Below are 16,570 nucleotides of genomic sequence, written 5' to 3'. Positions count from 1 at the left end.
GCAGGCAGATCCTGCACAAGCGCAGATCTTGTTAACTTTACCTGCTCTCTTTTATATATATTTGGCTATGAGAACTACGAATATGCAAATTATTTGGAATTATTTGAGAGTGTTCGGAGACACGAATAAATCAAGTTCTCAGAGCACAGACCCCAGTCAAGTCTTCCAGCGCAGTCCCTTTTCCGGGAGAGGTGAAAACCTGGATCCACGCCGGTGGAGCGACTAACCTTCCAAAAAGCTTATCGTCTGACTGTGATATCTTAGTAGCCAGATTCCTGCATGTCTCTTCGCTCTGTTCCGGCCCACGCCGTCTGAACCCTTTCTTGGTATCCACCGGAAGGGTCCCGCGACCGGGTTTCGGCACTATCGGTATTTCGTGGCTCATGTCTCCGAGTATCGGGTCCTTATTTCGTGCCTCCCCCATGCAGGCCCAATGATCTACACAACATCAATGCTCTCTTGAGACATACGAGACTGCATTCATTCTCCGCAAATATTGCGCAGTAGAAAACCAGCTGAACTACGCTTCTTCATCAAATTATTTGAGTAGAAATCCATCGCCAAGTTCTGTATTCATTAACTCGCCTATGTCATAGCAGGGAAGTAACTCCGCCCATCACATTATAAAAATCATTCTGACGGGTGCGGCTGCTCGCTTCCATAATAATCAAAACATCAACAAACCCTAAAATAAATAAATGACTCCCAACCAACAAAGACATCTTTTTCTTGGCCTTCAACCATTCAGCAACATGAAATATAAACAGAAAGCAGATATCACTGTCAAAAAAAATGCAAAATAACAGATCATCTCTCGTCAAAACACCGAATATATGAAAACCCCCACTAATCCGTAATCCCCATTACCGTTCCTTTCACGATCTTGGAACTCATAAAGCTATAGTACACAGTACAACTTGAACCACGACCCACCCGACCCTTTTCTATTTTTCAAAATAAGATATAAACATGACCGTTTCGATATGCGCTTACGCCTTTTTCGGGGTAGCGCGGAAGTTGAATCCGTCGACCTTGTACTTCACAAACAGGGAAACAACCGCACCGGCGAGAATAGTAGAACCCGCATACGCCTGCATTCCTCTGTAATTGTCGTCGTCTCCAACGATCGCTCCCGCCACAGGCAGTGAGAACAAAGCTGGGAGCGCAAGCACTCCGTTGCAAGCTCCGACTCTAGTTCCGATCTCCTTGGCGGGTGAAATCTGCGCAATCACGGCAGTGCAGAGGGCGAGGATGCCGCCGCTGGCAAAGCCAAAGCAGGTGGCCACGACGATCGAGCCGGCCTGGGTAGATGACGAGTACCAGCCTGGAAGCAGAACGAGGCCGCCAAACAGCACGTAGCCGAAGAAAACGAGGAATTTGTTGAATCGGTCAAACAGATAGCCGCCGAAAATGCGAGCAACGAACGAGCCTCCGTTGAGGTATGAAAGAAGATATGCAGCCTGGGCTCGCGACATTCCATAGTACAAGGCCGCAGAGGTGACGTAGGCCTTTGGCACAAAAAGCGCAAGGTAGATCAGACTCATGGCGAGAGTGAACAGAGCAAAGATCGAGTCCTTGAATGGGTGAATGTAATAAGTGACAAATCTGTATGGCTGTGCGCCAGTAGGGGGTAACCGCGTCGTTGTAGTAATGATGACAATAAGGCCCAAGAAACCCAGGATGCCCGCGAGTGTGCAAACGCCGACGGTGAAAGATCCGTAGTCGTAAAACAGGTACTGAAGCAAAAATGGGAAGCTGATACCACCAGCTCCAGCACCAGACGCAGCGATTCCGAACGCGAGACCGCGACGAGCCGAAAACCAGGACGTCAGAGCAGCGGTGGAACCGTAAAACAACCCGCCAGCTCCGATCGCACAGCAGAATCCCTGCCCGAGTAATAAATGGACATATTTAGTGCCGAACGCGGTACCAACCAGGCCACCGACTTGTAAAATCATGCCGGGTATTGTGACATAGTACGGGCCGTACATGTCAACTAACCGTCCACAGAACACGCCCGAGAATGCAAAGAAAAACGATTGTGTCGAGCCAATCCATGCAATCTCTGAGGTGGTGTATTCACTGAGCTGGTAGTTTTTGTAGTGGGAGAGGAAGATACCAACTACACTGAGCATGCCGTAGGAGCATACTTGCGCGCAGAAACCTCCAATGACGACCACCCAGGCTACAAAAGGTAAACATAGGGGTTAACACCTTACAATGACAACAAAAGATACCACGAATGTTTACATACGTCGGATTCCCACATCCTGAAGAGGAACTACTGGCGTAGCAGGCCGGTCGACAACAAATGTCTCGTAGGTTGTTGAGACACTCTCGAACTTTTCATTACTGTCGCTGTCTTCGAAATCCGACTTTTCGTTTAGCGAGAGCGTTGTGCAGTCAGACTGGTAGGAGAGGGGAGGGGTTGACGAAGCCGACGAGTATATCGAGGCCGGTCTAGACGTTGGTCTTATTGATGTATCTTCTGATGTTGGTGAACCCATCCCGACGACTACTGAAGGATGAAAGATAAAGGGAGTAGGAGATGTGTTTAGAGGTGGAGACACCGACCGGCACAGATAATTTTATTTAAGTAGGGTCGTCGAGCGCAGGGACAGCAGTGCTGCTGGAGGGCAGCCGATAACGCCATATACGAGCGATAAGCCCAGGAATGGTTTGTAAAGAAAGAGCGCGGGCCACCGTTCGATTGAAGATTTCGATTCACAACGAGCAAATATTCAGTGAACAGTAAGCGAAAAGTTAAGTAAATACACCGACAATCCCTCTTCCTCTGGTCTTGATAGTGGACCTTCGTCGTTGCTTCTTCCAGCGCATCGCGATAGCGGCAGGAATCTCACAGCGCTAATTTGCAACGCCAAACATCGTGAGCAGCAGTGGGAGCACTCCGGAGAGGCTCAGCTGCGTCCGGAATGTTGGCAGGTTTGGTGTACACTTTTGTGAGCCGTGGCGTTCAGCGGGGTGGCTTGCGGGGCGCCGACGGCTGCTCGAGGCCCTGCTGCGCTCCCTTACTTGCCGCTCTCTGCCATGCGGCAGTAGCCCAAGTATATATACAGCAATCTATCTGTCAGTTGTAACATAGGATAGAGACAGAAAACAGCATCCATGACTACTCGCTCACGAGCGCGTTGATCTCGTTGATCGCGCCTCTGATGACTTCCTATCCAGGCGATCGACAACTGAGACTCCTCCCTTTGTCCATGTGTCAATTATCTCCTAAATCCTTTCCCAATAGACAGCAGGCCTGCACGTGGATAGCCATTGGCTGACATGGCAGCATAACTACTGTTGGCATCCCTCGCGCGCGGCCTTTAGATGCGGGTATCGACCTCACCGTAAAGAAAGATTTACGTCTTCTCTAGCAGCGAGCAAAGCAGACCGGCTCCAGATTCATTTCTCTTCATCACACAGCTCACCATTCAATCTACAATACAAAAATAGCACAGACAGGGCAAACTCCCCAAGCCCAAGTCACAACTCTGCTAGCACCTCAATTGAAGCTTAGACAGAACTCTAGAGCTGGCCTCGGGCTCGGGCCTTTGACCGCTCGTAATTCTCGTATTTCGTATTCTCCTCGGCCGAGCTGCTTAGCGCACCCGAGGTTCACCCCCGCAGCCCTACCGGGAAGACTTTAGTCTTATCAAGAACAGTTCTGTAAGAAGCTGAGTTATTGTTTACTCTTACTTGGTTACTCGAGTGAAGGTAGAACTCTTGATAAGCTGTCAAGCATGACTTTTTCCTCGTCACCTCTACATTATACGTCCATCATAGCCTAGTCGTTGCACGCGGACCATCAAATAGATTTATCATCATCGTCAATCTACGCACTACTACAATCAAACCACGAAGAAATCATAAAATAATAAAAATCAAAATAATATTAAAACAAACAATGATATAAAACAAGAGAATACAAAAACAAGAATAATCCATCAAAAACAAGAATATGTACAAAAAAAAGACCGATTAAAAATCAGAGAAAACCCAAAACTCCCAAAAGCACACCTCACAATCACAGAAGGAACGGAGAACAAATGTCTCAGAAAGCCGCCAGAACAAACAAAACCAAAACAAGTACACAGGTACACAGCTTCACAGTCGACAACTTTTTTTTTGGTATTTTTTGATATCACAGAAGAAGGAAGGCCATCACAGCGCGGGCGGGCATTGGCGTGAAATGCTCCGGCCCGAGAGAATTCAGAAAGTCATCAAGATTGAAGTTTTTGTCGTGAAGGAGTTCTGAGGCCAGAGAAGATTGTATCGGGGCATCAACCATCTCAGAGTCGTCAAGACCGACGTTGTCGTCGTCTTTGAGTTCTGAGTCCTGAGGGAGTGGGATCGGGGCATCGACCATCTGGGAGTCGTCAAGACTGACGTTGTTGTCGTCTTTGAGCTCTGAATCCTGAGGGAGTGGTACCGCGGGCTGAAACGATGGCATCGGGGCTGCAACCGTCTGGTAGATGGGCTCAGTATAGAAAATGCTAGCGGCGGCCTCTGCGTACTGAACAGCAGTGTACTGAACAGTATTGTACGGGACAGCAGAGTACGGGACAGCAGGAGGCGGAGGGAAGAAAGAAATGTACGACTGGTCTTGCGGCAGCTGCGAGAGAGCGCAAGGATCAGACTGGTCGGCAAAAGCGAGGGTAGGATCGTAAAACGGAGCGACCGTTGACTCCTCCCAAGCATAGCGACAGTCCATGTGATGTGGTCCGTTGAAATAGTCCTCAGCAACTGTATCCGGGACTCCCCAAGGCATCGAAGTGACTAATTGGGCGGCGACTGTTGTCTCCTCCATAGCCAAGCACTGCCGTTTCGCTGGACGGCTGTCTGCATTAGCATCCGCGTAGGCGTGCTTGGCTTGGGAAATCTGACTGCTCACAGAAGGAGAAGACTTGACAGCACCTGATTGTTCGCCATTCTCAGCTGGGGGTTGGTGATGTCCCGGCGCGCGGAACTTGGGAACGTACTTATACTTGGGATGAATGATCGAATGAATCTTATTCATCTCGTTGTATATTTCCTGGAACAGATCGCGCTGATCTTCTGTGAGCACGCTGTGCCAGACAATCTTCGTATACATCCGGAGCGAGGTCTGTCTGATGTTCTCGCCCTGGGATACGCAACGCTCAAAAGCCCGCGCAAAAACAAAGAAGCTGTTCTGAGGACGGATTTCTTGGTATCCTTGTTGGTGGCATCTCTCTTCAGCGTTCGGAGTTGGCCGCTTGACCTTGCAGCTATACAAAGCAGAGACAAGGACGTCAAGTGCATAGCCGCGGTTGGACGAGTCAGCGGCCTGAAGCTTGTTCAAGAGATACTGGCACTCATCGCGAGTGAGGTGCAGTTCTTGACGCGCAGTGACCTTCTGACCGTCAGCCATCTTCTTGCTGCATTTCTCTCCGTGCTGACGGAGAGTTTCGTCAATCCATTCTTGCTTGATCAGGCTGCAATCCGGGGTGATTAAGAGAATGAGGCGATAGATGCGACTCAGATGAAGAATCTGCTCATATTCGGCCAGCAAATCTGCGGACTCGGGGATATCAAGTCGGCAGTCGGTGAGGACTTTCTGCATCAAGGGATGGTACCCCACGCTAGTACCTCCAGAGGCCGGTAGGATCTTTGATGCATCAACCCTCAGGATAGCTGCTACACTTCTCTTTTTTATATGCGCGCAGCTAACAGGCTCCAAATGTTCGGGATAGACCGCGTCGACAATACTCTGAAACGCCAGCCATGGCCTCGATTTGAGATCGAGCATGAAGGTCTGAAGGCGGTCTTCGTAAGACGCCGAGGTGATTTTCGCCTTGCGTCCAGACTTGTTCGTCTTCAAGAACGAAGGCTCCAAGGGGTTCGAGTGGTCTATGACTTCGTGTCCTTGAGAGCTTCCATCCGAGAAAGGAACAGACTGGTATTCCACAGGCAGCTCGACTGAGGCAGTGTGAGACTCTACTACCTCGTATCCGGCGGTACCAGGAATAGGCTCCGCTACAGCAGGAGCTGCAACGGAATTCGCAATCGGGTCGTGGGCAACATGCTGCTTCTTGGCTGACATGTCATTGAGAATCCCATAAGACGTCTTGAAGATGGGCTCTGGAGCCGGGTCTCCAATTTTGCCAGGCGGCAAGATCAATCCACCGAAGTCGTTGTTGACGGGGGCGGGGACTGGTGTCGTGCCCTGGTTCGGTTCCGCAAAGGCAAGCGAAGGTAGATAAAAGTTGGCTTCCATGGCGATCGCAGAAGTCGAAAGGTCGGAAAGGAAATAAGGAAATTCAGAAGAGGAAGGGGGGGGGAGAAGAAGAGGGAGAAAGAGGATAGACTGACAAGGCCATTGATATAGCAAGGCAAGAGTATTTCACATTGGTTCTGAAAATAGCAGTACTGCTGTGATTGCAATCAGGTATGGAAATCAACAAGGCTTTTGTCGTTCAGCGAAGGAAGCCTTGTTGACTCGACGAAGATCTAGACGGGCCATTTTGGATGCCACTGGCCTGGTTGCTCGTCAAATCTGTCAAATTCCACTGATCTGATACGCAGAATATCATCAGAAGCTTGAAAAACATGCTATTGAGCCACGCAGGACGATAGGCAGCCGTGCCTCTGGCTGTTCGCGGTGTTCGCGAACAAGCAAACGATGGCGGGAAGAGCGAACAAGGGACTGCGATTAAGGTTTTGGCAGGCTACCACGCTCCTTCTTCTTCCACAATACCCTTACGACTGGCAAGCCAGAAATATTACAATACCTCGGTTAGTACATTTACTGCAATTATTTCCTACATGGTTGATTTCTGTGGATCAGGTAGGTGGAAGACTACGTCGTCGTTGAACTGCAGAGCACTGGAATCAAATGCGAGTACTAAGGCCGCGACCTCTTATTACAGATCGTACCTCTTTTTTTAGACCACTCCGCACCTGCAGTCTTATTACAGGTACTTCAGATACGTACTCACAGTAAACCACACTTTACAGGCTTTGCCTTCTGAAATGATTCTCTCAATGAAACAACTGTTGATCTGTACAAACTGAACAATGTCCCCCACGTCATGCGAAGCCGCATGAGGCTCAATCGTCTTGGTTATCTGATCTGGGATACTCAACATCCTCTCAATTAACCGAACGTCCTATCGATTAACCGGGATCCTATGCATTGTCTGCCTCTGTATATTCTATTGCTCCTCCGATTTATTGATCAAAGCACTAATATATTTTGGTTATCCACACCCCTTCGTAAATCAGCACATTATCTCATTTGGGAACGAATAGTCCAGTACAGAAACCGTCGCTCGATGATCTCTTAGTTGACCGAGTCAATCAGATCCTTCACATAGAACGTACTAGCATAAACGTAATTCGATTCCCCGGATAATACTCCACCACCCATGATCAGCAGTCGTCCACCCGACAGTGCCCGGACATCCCGCGAATAAGAAGCCGCTACTCCCGTCTCCACAGTCTGCCATTCGTTGGGGTCACCCAGTGCGCGGTTAATAAACACTTCAGTGTTAGACGCAGACGTGACAATAATAGTTCCGTTGGGACCGCCAACTGGAGACCAAGTCACATACGGAGACGATGAGGGCTCAGTACCATCCTGGCTAATGAGCTGGACGCCCTCAACCTCATCCAGCAGCAGTGGATCTTTAGAGCGCTTGTAAAAGACGGGGAAAGTGTATGAAGAGTAGTTTCCGCCTCCACCATACTCATAAGTGTAGATATACTCGCCGTTAGGAAGCAGTGCAAGCGAAGCCATTCCAGGTCGGTCGGTGTAGGTCGGATAACGCACATCAAACACAGGATCCGACCAGTTGATCAAATCACCCGATACCTGATGATCAAGGAGTTGGCCGTAGTCGGAAAAGCGCTGGTCTGAATAGTAAATAACCAATTTTCCCTTGTACTCAAGCATGTAAGGTTCCCACACCGGAGTCAAGCCATTGTCAGGTACCGCTTCGCCGCCAGCTGCAACGTGTGAGACGAACTTCCAGGAATGTCCGCCATTGAAACTGGCGTACAGATCAATCTGGGTGTAATTGAGATCAGTCGGGATCGCGTTTCCGGCTAGCAAGACAGTACCGGCAGGAAACCTCCCGATGCGCTGGGAAAGAACGTGCAGCGACGGCTGATATCGGAGGCCCCAGCCCAAAGTCTGGTCGGTGACGTTCGAGATGTGCTTCCATGTCGCGCCGTTGTCGGTACTCTTGTATATCGGGAAATACACAAGAGGAGGCTCGGGGCTATAGTTCTCCCATGTAGCAAGCAAGGTTCCATCCGGAAGTTCAAGAGAATGAGCGTAGAGCGTGCGCGGGATGTTATAATCCGACGGGGGAACAAAGATCGTGACGTTGGAAACAGTCGGGACCTTGAATGTGGAAGGTCTGGGTACGGCAGCGCCGAAGGTCGCAAAAAGACCCACAAATAAGACTAAAAACAGCAACATGATAAACGAGTCGATAGACAGAAGCAAGCTGTTCACTTCACCAAGTCGGTAGTCTTCATTTTATAGATATCAGGCGTAGCCGTGCAGCCTCAGTGTAACCCCACACCTCCCCGCATTCCCCCGCATATGGGATCAATAGGCTAGACTGGAACATAGCAGAATCTCAGCTTTACCGAAGAAGAAGACCAATGACAGAGCATGCGGGGGAAGAGATATCGGCGGAATCGGCCCTGAGCTGGAAGAGAAGACCTAAAAACGGCTAAATAAGCTATGAAAGCATCGAGCATCCGTCAAAACGATGTCAGACCGACCAATTAGCTCAATAGTCTATTACCCCACGATACGATTCCCCGGACCTCCCTCGGGAGCGAGTCTGGGCGGACAAAATGTGATATCAACAAGAGAGTCAACCTATGTAAACAGCAGAACCGAGTTCAATTGAGCCAAAGTTTATACTCTCGTTAGCAGTCTCTATTGCGGCTATTTACAGGACCCCTCGAGGTGTCATTGTGCCAGTCTGTCCTCGAAACTATAATGACTCCAATACTTCTACCTCAATTGTCTTTGTTTCGACTATTTGCAATTGTTCATATTACATGATCCTATTATTTTCAGCCATATCTACCTACAAAATAGTGACCTGCCCACTTTTCCGCACCTTATTTTTTGACAAAGTTCTCATAGTAATCCTTGACTGTGTCAACAAATGGTTGATCAGGCTTGAATCCCATATCATAGGCACGCTTGTTGTCAAAGTTTGGCGGCCACGAGTAGAGAATCTCACGCAGCTCCGGCACATCCTTCTCGCTGAGCAAGGCAACGGCCTCCTTTCCACCAATAGCTTCAAGCGCGTCAATCATCTCCTGGACGGTGACCCCGATTCCAGGCAGATTCACAACACGAATGTGCTTTGGAGCAGCGTCCGAAGGCATTGTCAAAGCATAGATCAAGTTGGCGACCAAAGTGCGCGGGGAGCAGATCCAATGAGCGAACTTGCGGTTCTCGATCGGGATCTCGCAAGGAAGACCATTGAGCGGTTCTCTGATCATTCCACTAAGGAAAGACGATGCCGCAGCGGTGGGTTTACCAGGACGGACCGAGATCGTGGGGAATCGGAACGCAAAACCATCGAAGAATCCGCGACGGGTGTAGTCGTTAATCAATGCCTCGCAAATGAGCTTCTGAGCACCGTACGACGACTCAGGTGTAGGAACGACAGCCTCAGTAACAATGTCTGGCGTCGGCATTCCGTAAACGGCTTGGGAAGATGCGTAGAGGACGCGGATCGGCGTTGGCTTTCCGCTAAGACGGATAGCTTCGAACAGCGCGCGGGTAGCATCGATGTTTGCCGACATTCCGAGCTCGAAGTTGGCTTCAGCACCGGCAGACATGATGCCGTGGAACACGTACACCGCGTCAATGTCTGGCGTAATAATCGTAGAGGCCGACTTTGTAAGATCCGTCTTAATGGTCTTAGCGTTTCCGGGGTACTTGCAACCAGCAGGAACTGGAGGCTCGACGATGTCGACCAGAACCAGCTCATGCTCAGGGTCCGCGAGCAACTCCTTCGCCAGAAGCTGACCAATAAAACCAGCAGCACCAGTGATGAGAACCTTCATTGTGATATATGTCTTGATGTCAAAAAAGCAAGGAATTGACCGTGTGGAGAAGGAGTGCGGGGGGAGTCTGGAGAACGGTCTTTATAGCAGGAATCGGTGTGGGGTCGCTTGGCTGGCCCCGGCGCTATCCCCGCGCGGCTTTTTTTCCGGTGTCGAAGCAAAATAAATATAACTGACATAATCACTGACTAAGCCAAAGTCACCTGATGAGGCCACTTCTTCAAAATCTAGAACTGCTAGACGAGCAGCAAGGGCTGGCATTCAACCTCCGTCAGCGTGCGCAAGATGCTGTCCACTACCGACTGCTATCCTGAAAAGGCTCAAAAGGAGCGGCCTGCGTCTAGTTCTACGCAGCCGCTATCACTAACGCTACCACCATTGCCCGCGTCGTTACCCCCGAGGCAGCATTCGCAGTACACTTACAATCCTTACGTCACTGCAGCCAACCCACCCGCCCCCTATGTTCCGCTCCTTCCTTCATTTGCTCCACCAGCTTCCTATATCCCGAGCAATATGAATGACAATCCAGTGGGACCTGTGCAATTGCCAGAGCTAGTCCGCCCGGAAGGGGTGTATTCGTTGCCACAAGGGCTGCCAGCGTCGATTCCAGTGATCCCAGATTATCTCCGGCAGATGCTCCGAGACAGATTCGCTCAATCTGCGGTCCCAATACCCAAGTTTGAACCAGAAATCGAAGCCCCTGTTCCGGAACCACTGACTCCTCCCCCTTCCTGTGAAAATGACTTCCAGGAGCCGGTGGTTGAAGATGAGTCTGATGATTCACTAGACGACGAGCAGGAAGAAGAGGAGGATCTGGAGCCGATTGAACCCGACCATTATTTCGACGGCACAGTACCCGTCTTCAAGCCGGTACGTCCCCAGGGGTTTGAATACATATAGAGCTTTTTAACCATGTACTAACTGGATCTGCAGACTATGGAACAGTTCGAGTCATTCCCCAAGTTCATCAAGCGAATTGACTCGTATGGAATGAAGACCGGCATTGTCAAAGTCATCCCTCCGAAAGAGTGGGCTGATGCGTTACCTCCGATCACAGACGAGCAGATCCGCAAGATCAAGATCAAAAGACCGATTGTTCAGCATATATCTGGCTCAGGAGGCATTTTCGCCCAGACAAATATAGAAAAAGGCCGGTCATACACACTACCGCAATGGAGAGCGCTTTCGGAAGAGTCCGACCACCTACCTCCTGCAAGACGCGGCGAGCGTCGAGCAGGCAGCACATCTCACAATGATCATCCTCGCAAGCGCACTAAGCTCACTACAGGTGCTGCAGCACCCGCAGACTCCGACGCCAGTTCTGCGATAACAGCGGCTACCACTTCCGCTGAGAAGAAGAAGCGCGGCGAGCTATCTGCACAAGAACTCGCAGAGTTTGAGAACTTTGATTACCGTTTTGACGCTGCAGAGTTTACAGACGAGCGGTGCGCTGAGCTGGAGAGAATTTATTGGAAAACAATCACCTACAATAATCCTCTCTACGGTGCTGATCTCCTCGGCAGTTTATTTACGGATCAAACAAAATCATGGAACGTTGCTAAGCTAGATAATCTACTCAGCGACCTAGGAAAGGAAGTGCCAGGCGTCAACACCGCCTACTTATATTTTGGAATGTGGAAATCTACCTTTGCGTGGCACGTTGAGGATATGGACCTCTACTCCATCAACTACATTCACTTCGGTGCACCCAAGCAGTGGTACTCGATCTCACAGGCAGATCGAGCAAAGTTTTTCAACATGATGAGGAACGCGTTCCCGACAGATTACCAAGAATGCAAAGAATTCCTGCGCCACAAGACATTCAACATCTCCCCCACGTTCCTAAAGAGCAAAGGCATCAAAGTGAACAAGGTGGTACACCGACAGAACGAGTTTATAATCACATATCCGTATGGCTATCATTCTGGATATAACTTGGGATACAACTGTGCTGAAAGCGTAAACTTTGCTACCGAAAGCTGGTTGGATATAGGTCGACAGGCTGAGTACTGTAAATGTCTGGCAGACTCTGTGGGGATCGATGTCCCTGATCTAGAGGCACGGGTTAAAGCTAGGAAGAAAGCTGAGAGAAGTCAGAGGCGGGAGGAGCGGAAACGGAAGGAGGCAGAGAGTGAGGCTGGAGGTTTGGATAAAGGTGTTCTATAGGTTTTGGTACTCGTTTCAATATAATTTTACAGTTTTACCATTGGTCATGAATGGGATAACATATACAGTCACACATGGAGAACAAAAAATTACTACTCTATCGACATAGAACAATCATGCATGACCCAACTTAGAGGATATTTTGGTCGCGGTACTGCTTCTGCTGAGCCTGTGACTGAGGTTGATACTGCTGAGCTGATTCAGATGGCTTCGACCTCTTCTCCTTGAAGCACAAGAACTCGACTCGCGAGTTTTTGTGGCAGCGACCAAGGAGCTTCTTCATCTCCTCTAGCTGAGAGGTCATGACGTTCACGTCCATCTGCGAGCGATCTGTCGCATCCTGTAATGCTGTATATGCAGTTTTGCATAGTTCTTCTATCTCAGGAGTGATGTAGTTCGACATCTCCTGATCAATCAACTGGACGTCAATTGTGCCTTGTAGAAGGCCACCAAACGAGAACTTATCAACTTGTCTGAAACATTCGACTATTGTAGAAATGATATGCTTCAGCAGCTCGGAGATAACTCGCTCAATCAGCGATGGAGCAACAGTAAACACTTGCGCGTGCACATGCACAAGAGCAAGCAATGCTTCGTAAATGTACACGTCAACGTCCGTCGGCTTTTCCAGTTCTCCCCATCTGATTCCAGACTTGAGGATGCCACCACGAATGATACTGGAAAGATGAGCGCGCTTCTTCTTCGTATAAGCATTGAAAAGCTGCTCGTCCGCTTGCTTGAGAGAGTCACCCATGATGTTTGAGTTATCAGTGAGAGTGATACCGAAGAACTTTGAAAATCTTTCAAACATTCGTGGCACGATGTTATCCTTGAGCTCAGTGATGTTACAGATAGTGAGCAAGATCCTCGACTCAGACGGAACCGCGAATTTCGCTGCCGGTCCGTCGTTAGCCCGCTTCTTGTCTGAAGCCACAGCGTCATGCATTAGCCCGTCAAGAACCAGAAAGATCGAGTTCACAAACTGCGTTTTGATGTTCGATACTATCTTGGAGCTCGGCGGCATCACAACATGCACGTCGGCCTTTTTCTCCGCGTTCTCGACATACATCACGCGGTGTAAACCCTGCCATACAGCGGTTTGATACGCGAGGAATAGAGTCGGAAGGCGGGTACCCCGTCGGCTCGGTGCCACTCGCCAATCTTCGAGAATGTTCAGACGTTTGGCGTCCTGCTGCCAGGCCAGGCAGCAAGCTGAAGTGCAGCGTTCACGCACCGTCGAGACCAGATTTCGGAGCGTCTCAACATGCTTTGATGAAATTGCAAGATTCGAGAGGTCGCTCGCTACCGTTCCCACCGAGCCGACTATTTGCGCCAAGAAATAAGTCGCGCTTATAGCATTTGAGCTGGTGGGTAGGAAGGCATATAGCTCAAAGTTCTTCAGAGACCCGGGAGAAGGTGGGGGCTGCTGCTCTTGCTGCTGAACAGGGAGAGGAGGAGTCCTCGGTCTCCTGTCGCTGGTCATATACTTTTGGGCATCTGCAATACGGTCGTTCTTCAAAGAACTCGCAAGCATAGCACTAGCAGAGAGCGATGCGACACTCGGGTTTTTCAAGTTCATAACACTGTTTCCAGACGACTCCGAGATCGTCGGCTGATTTTCTTTCCGCTCGGATAGGTCGAAATCTTCGGTTTCGGCTGTCTGCATCAGTTTTCTTTTCGCCTTTTCCTCACACTCAGAGACAGTGTTCAGGAAGAACTCTGTAATACTGCTGGAAAAAAGCTCCACGATCTCTTTGCTTTCAGTTCGTAATTGATTTTCTTGCTCCTTGGAGAATGAGAGATGCACCTTTGATTCACCGTTGATTCCGGTTGGTAGATTCTTCTGAGTCTGACCGTCCAAAAACCCTGATGCACAAAGCCAGAAGTTCTTGATTTGTTTGCCAAAGTATTTTACAACCTCATCGATCACTTGGCTCATTCGCGACCACGTCATCACGATCTCCGGGGAGTCCCGCATGATCTCTGCGCTATCGATTGACAGCTTGATCGCATTCAGAAAGTAATATATGGTCGAGTTCTGACTTGGCTTTTCTGCTTTTTCCAGATCCTGTTGCAGCGCATAGAGAAACTTGTTCAGTTCATGGAATGTGTCCTTCATCCGTTTCTTGAGGTTTTTGATTTGTTCACCAAGCCAGACTAGTATCGGATTGTCTTCGACCCCAATCTCCAGGAGAATCGTAATGTATGAGAGATATGAGCTATCATCGGCCGTCGCACCAATGAGTTTCTGCCATACATCACTCTTGTAGTCCTCAATAACGATCTCTACCTCTCCCCAAATCCTCTCAATCACTCGACGCTGCTGGACGTAATAATCGGTGAGTTCGGAACTGTGCGGCAACGTTCTGATTTCTTCGGTAAGAGCCCTGCCACGTCGGTAATCGCGTACGACTAAATCGCTATCACCCTATTATTTCAAATGTCAGAAAAAAAACCGATCCGCCGTATCTGGATTCCTTAGGGCACTACTTACGGTCGAGATACTGTTCTGCAATGATGCCGGCAGATCAAACAGGTAGCGATGCCTGTCAATCAACGACAAAGTAGCTTTCAGCCGATCGCTAGCAACTTTGCTGTCAACAATCGGTTTCATTATCCAAACAGCCCTCTCGTTTGCATCTACAAGATCAGTAGGTTAGCGGGACTCAGGAAGGGGTAACATCACGAGCCATGGCATACCTTCTATGCTGTTTGAAATACTGGCCACGCCCCAATTTTTTCTCTCTTGCAAGAAATCACGCTTCATCTCTAGATAAGCGGTATCCACCGTACTCTTCATTTTCACAAACACATCAAAATTGCGCTGGAGAACACCTGCCAAAACAGTGAACGGTTAGCTCTCCCGACCTAGACACAATTCGGGAATTCCAGAAATACTCACGGTCGTCATCTTTTTTCCCCGCCTTTTTATCCGGTTTGCTTGTATCATCTCCAAGAACAAATGATAATTCTTTTTCGTCTACCGTTGCATCGGTCCACGAGATTGGGAATTGGTCGTCGAAGCCATAGATCTTGTAGACCGTGTCCGCGTTGTAGTCCATGGCTTGCGCGCGTTTTTCGATGCCAACCGCAGGCCCAGCTGAGAAAATTCTATTGATTCCAGTATTTCCAGACTGGTGATAATGAGACTCTGAAAAGATAGGTCGATAAAGTCGTTGATATGAATGTGTGCTGTCCGACGAAGGGCACAGTTGATAGGGCGTATAGCTGATCTGTGGACGCGAGGCCCTGAAACTCAAACAAACAGGGAGCTGGGAGCTGGCTCAGAGTTCACGGGGCACGGCTCAGCCTTGACCTCGGCCAACGGACTCTCTACAGACGCGATGGAATCTTAGCACTGGCTTGAATAGTAGATCAGACGGATCAGAATAGTTTATTATGGGTTAAAAACGAAATACTTGCGCTCTAGGAAAGAGCGTATTCAAGAACAAAACTATAGACCGAGAACCTTGACGCAAACACAAACTCCTCCCTGCTAACAACACAAATCGCGATTATCAAGTATGGTTGAGGAACAAAACACGAAATTCAACAAAGGTCTAAAGATCAGCAGCTCATTTGTCGAGAGCCTTCACTTCTTGATCCTTCTCAATGCCAGCAACGTGCTCGTGGGCCTCGAACGTCCCAACCTCGGTCTCGGGCAGGTTAACACTAGAGGTAGACGTTAGTCGATGTGATCTTATCTGCGGATCGTAGATCGAAATAGAGATACTTACGAGACTGCCTTGATCAAAGAGTACTCATGAGTAATCTCAGCTATACGACGAAGTTAGCACAAGTACAGTTAAACTACTGGATGATCTTCTCAGACGAGCCGTACCTCCAGAATCAGTCAACTCCTTCTTGGTCCTATCACAGCATTAGTTTTCGAATCCTCAAGGCTCATACAAAGATACTGCACTGCAACATACTTGGAGACCTCATCATCAGAGGCGTCTTCCTTGAATCGAAGCTATTACGAACGACGTTAGCAGGAGATCGCAGATCACTCTGTCTGATCCTGACTTACAATGTAAGAGTTTCCGGCCATTTTTGGAGAAGTGTGTATATGCCGTATGTAAGAAAGTCTGAGAGCGGTAGGTAAACGATGGAACTTCACGATGACTATATATAAGAAGAGGGAAGAGAGCGAACAGAGAGATTGATGACGGACAAGACCGAGATGGCTCGTGATACTAGGTGATGACGACACTAGTCGAGGTCAGCGATCGGTTACGTAAAAATAAAGTATAATTATGTCATATTACAATAATCCCGTGCGTTTTGGCGATTATGCAGGGGTATTTCTATGCAAAAAGCATTTCTGCGTCTA

General features: G+C 49.0%; 7 protein-coding genes across 7 annotated transcripts; 1 reads left to right on the top strand and 6 right to left on the bottom strand.

Moving 5' to 3' along the window:
* Window positions 1-989: 989 nt before the first annotated feature.
* On the bottom strand, window positions 990-2,507 carry BZA70DRAFT_269288 (major facilitator superfamily domain-containing protein; the record flags this gene model as incomplete). Its single annotated transcript, XM_064911208.1, has 2 exons — window positions 990-2,185; window positions 2,255-2,507. 2 exons carry the CDS (start codon window positions 2,505-2,507, stop codon window positions 990-992), a joined length of 1,449 nt encoding a protein of 482 aa, XP_064766461.1.
* A 1,442-nt stretch (window positions 2,508-3,949) lies between these two features.
* Window positions 3,950-5,946, bottom strand: BZA70DRAFT_283672 (uncharacterized protein). Its single transcript, XM_064913472.1, has one exon. The coding sequence runs from the start codon at window positions 5,774-5,776 to the stop codon at window positions 4,151-4,153; it is 1,626 nt and encodes a 541-aa protein (XP_064766460.1). The 5' UTR covers window positions 5,777-5,946; the 3' UTR covers window positions 3,950-4,150.
* Window positions 5,947-7,309: 1,363 nt separating this feature from the next.
* On the bottom strand, window positions 7,310-8,452 carry BZA70DRAFT_291456 (Sialidase; the record flags this gene model as incomplete). The annotated part of the gene is made up of 1 exon (XM_064914298.1): window positions 7,310-8,452. The coding sequence occupies one exon, from the start codon at window positions 8,450-8,452 to the stop codon at window positions 7,310-7,312; it is 1,143 nt and encodes a 380-aa protein (XP_064766459.1).
* A 659-nt stretch (window positions 8,453-9,111) lies between these two features.
* BZA70DRAFT_269285 (putative nucleoside-diphosphate-sugar epimerase) lies at window positions 9,112-10,071 on the bottom strand (the record flags this gene model as incomplete). Its single annotated transcript, XM_064911207.1, has 1 exon — window positions 9,112-10,071. One exon carries the CDS (start codon window positions 10,069-10,071, stop codon window positions 9,112-9,114), a length of 960 nt encoding a protein of 319 aa, XP_064766458.1.
* Window positions 10,072-10,327: 256 nt separating this feature from the next.
* Window positions 10,328-12,268, top strand: BZA70DRAFT_312502 (JmjC domain, hydroxylase-domain-containing protein). The gene is made up of 2 exons (XM_064914989.1): window positions 10,328-10,941; window positions 11,005-12,268. The coding sequence occupies exons 1-2, from the start codon at window positions 10,357-10,359 to the stop codon at window positions 12,235-12,237; spliced, it is 1,818 nt and encodes a 605-aa protein (XP_064766457.1). The 5' UTR covers window positions 10,328-10,356; the 3' UTR covers window positions 12,238-12,268.
* Window positions 12,263-15,562, bottom strand: BZA70DRAFT_79666 (exocyst complex component Sec5-domain-containing protein). Its single transcript, XM_064915415.1, has 4 exons — window positions 15,140-15,562; window positions 14,938-15,072; window positions 14,732-14,877; window positions 12,263-14,665 (listed from the first exon to the last, which is right to left on the bottom strand). Exons 1-4 carry the CDS (start codon window positions 15,297-15,299, stop codon window positions 12,368-12,370), a joined length of 2,739 nt encoding a protein of 912 aa, XP_064766456.1. The 5' UTR covers window positions 15,300-15,562; the 3' UTR covers window positions 12,263-12,367.
* A 250-nt stretch (window positions 15,563-15,812) lies between these two features.
* On the bottom strand, window positions 15,813-16,288 carry BZA70DRAFT_291452 (peptidase inhibitor I9; the record flags this gene model as incomplete). Its single annotated transcript, XM_064914297.1, has 5 exons — window positions 15,813-15,909; window positions 15,975-16,014; window positions 16,079-16,107; window positions 16,170-16,210; window positions 16,268-16,288. 5 exons carry the CDS (start codon window positions 16,286-16,288, stop codon window positions 15,813-15,815), a joined length of 228 nt encoding a protein of 75 aa, XP_064766455.1.
* Between the last annotated feature and the right edge of the window lie 282 nt (window positions 16,289-16,570).

The sequence above is a fragment of the Myxozyma melibiosi genome (genome assembly GCF_037950935.1).
Source record: "Myxozyma melibiosi strain Phaff 52-87 chromosome Unknown BZA70scaffold_12, whole genome shotgun sequence".
NCBI classification, from domain to species: domain Eukaryota; kingdom Fungi; phylum Ascomycota; class Lipomycetes; order Lipomycetales; family Lipomycetaceae; genus Myxozyma; species Myxozyma melibiosi.
This window is presented reverse-complemented; position numbering and strand designations above follow the sequence as displayed.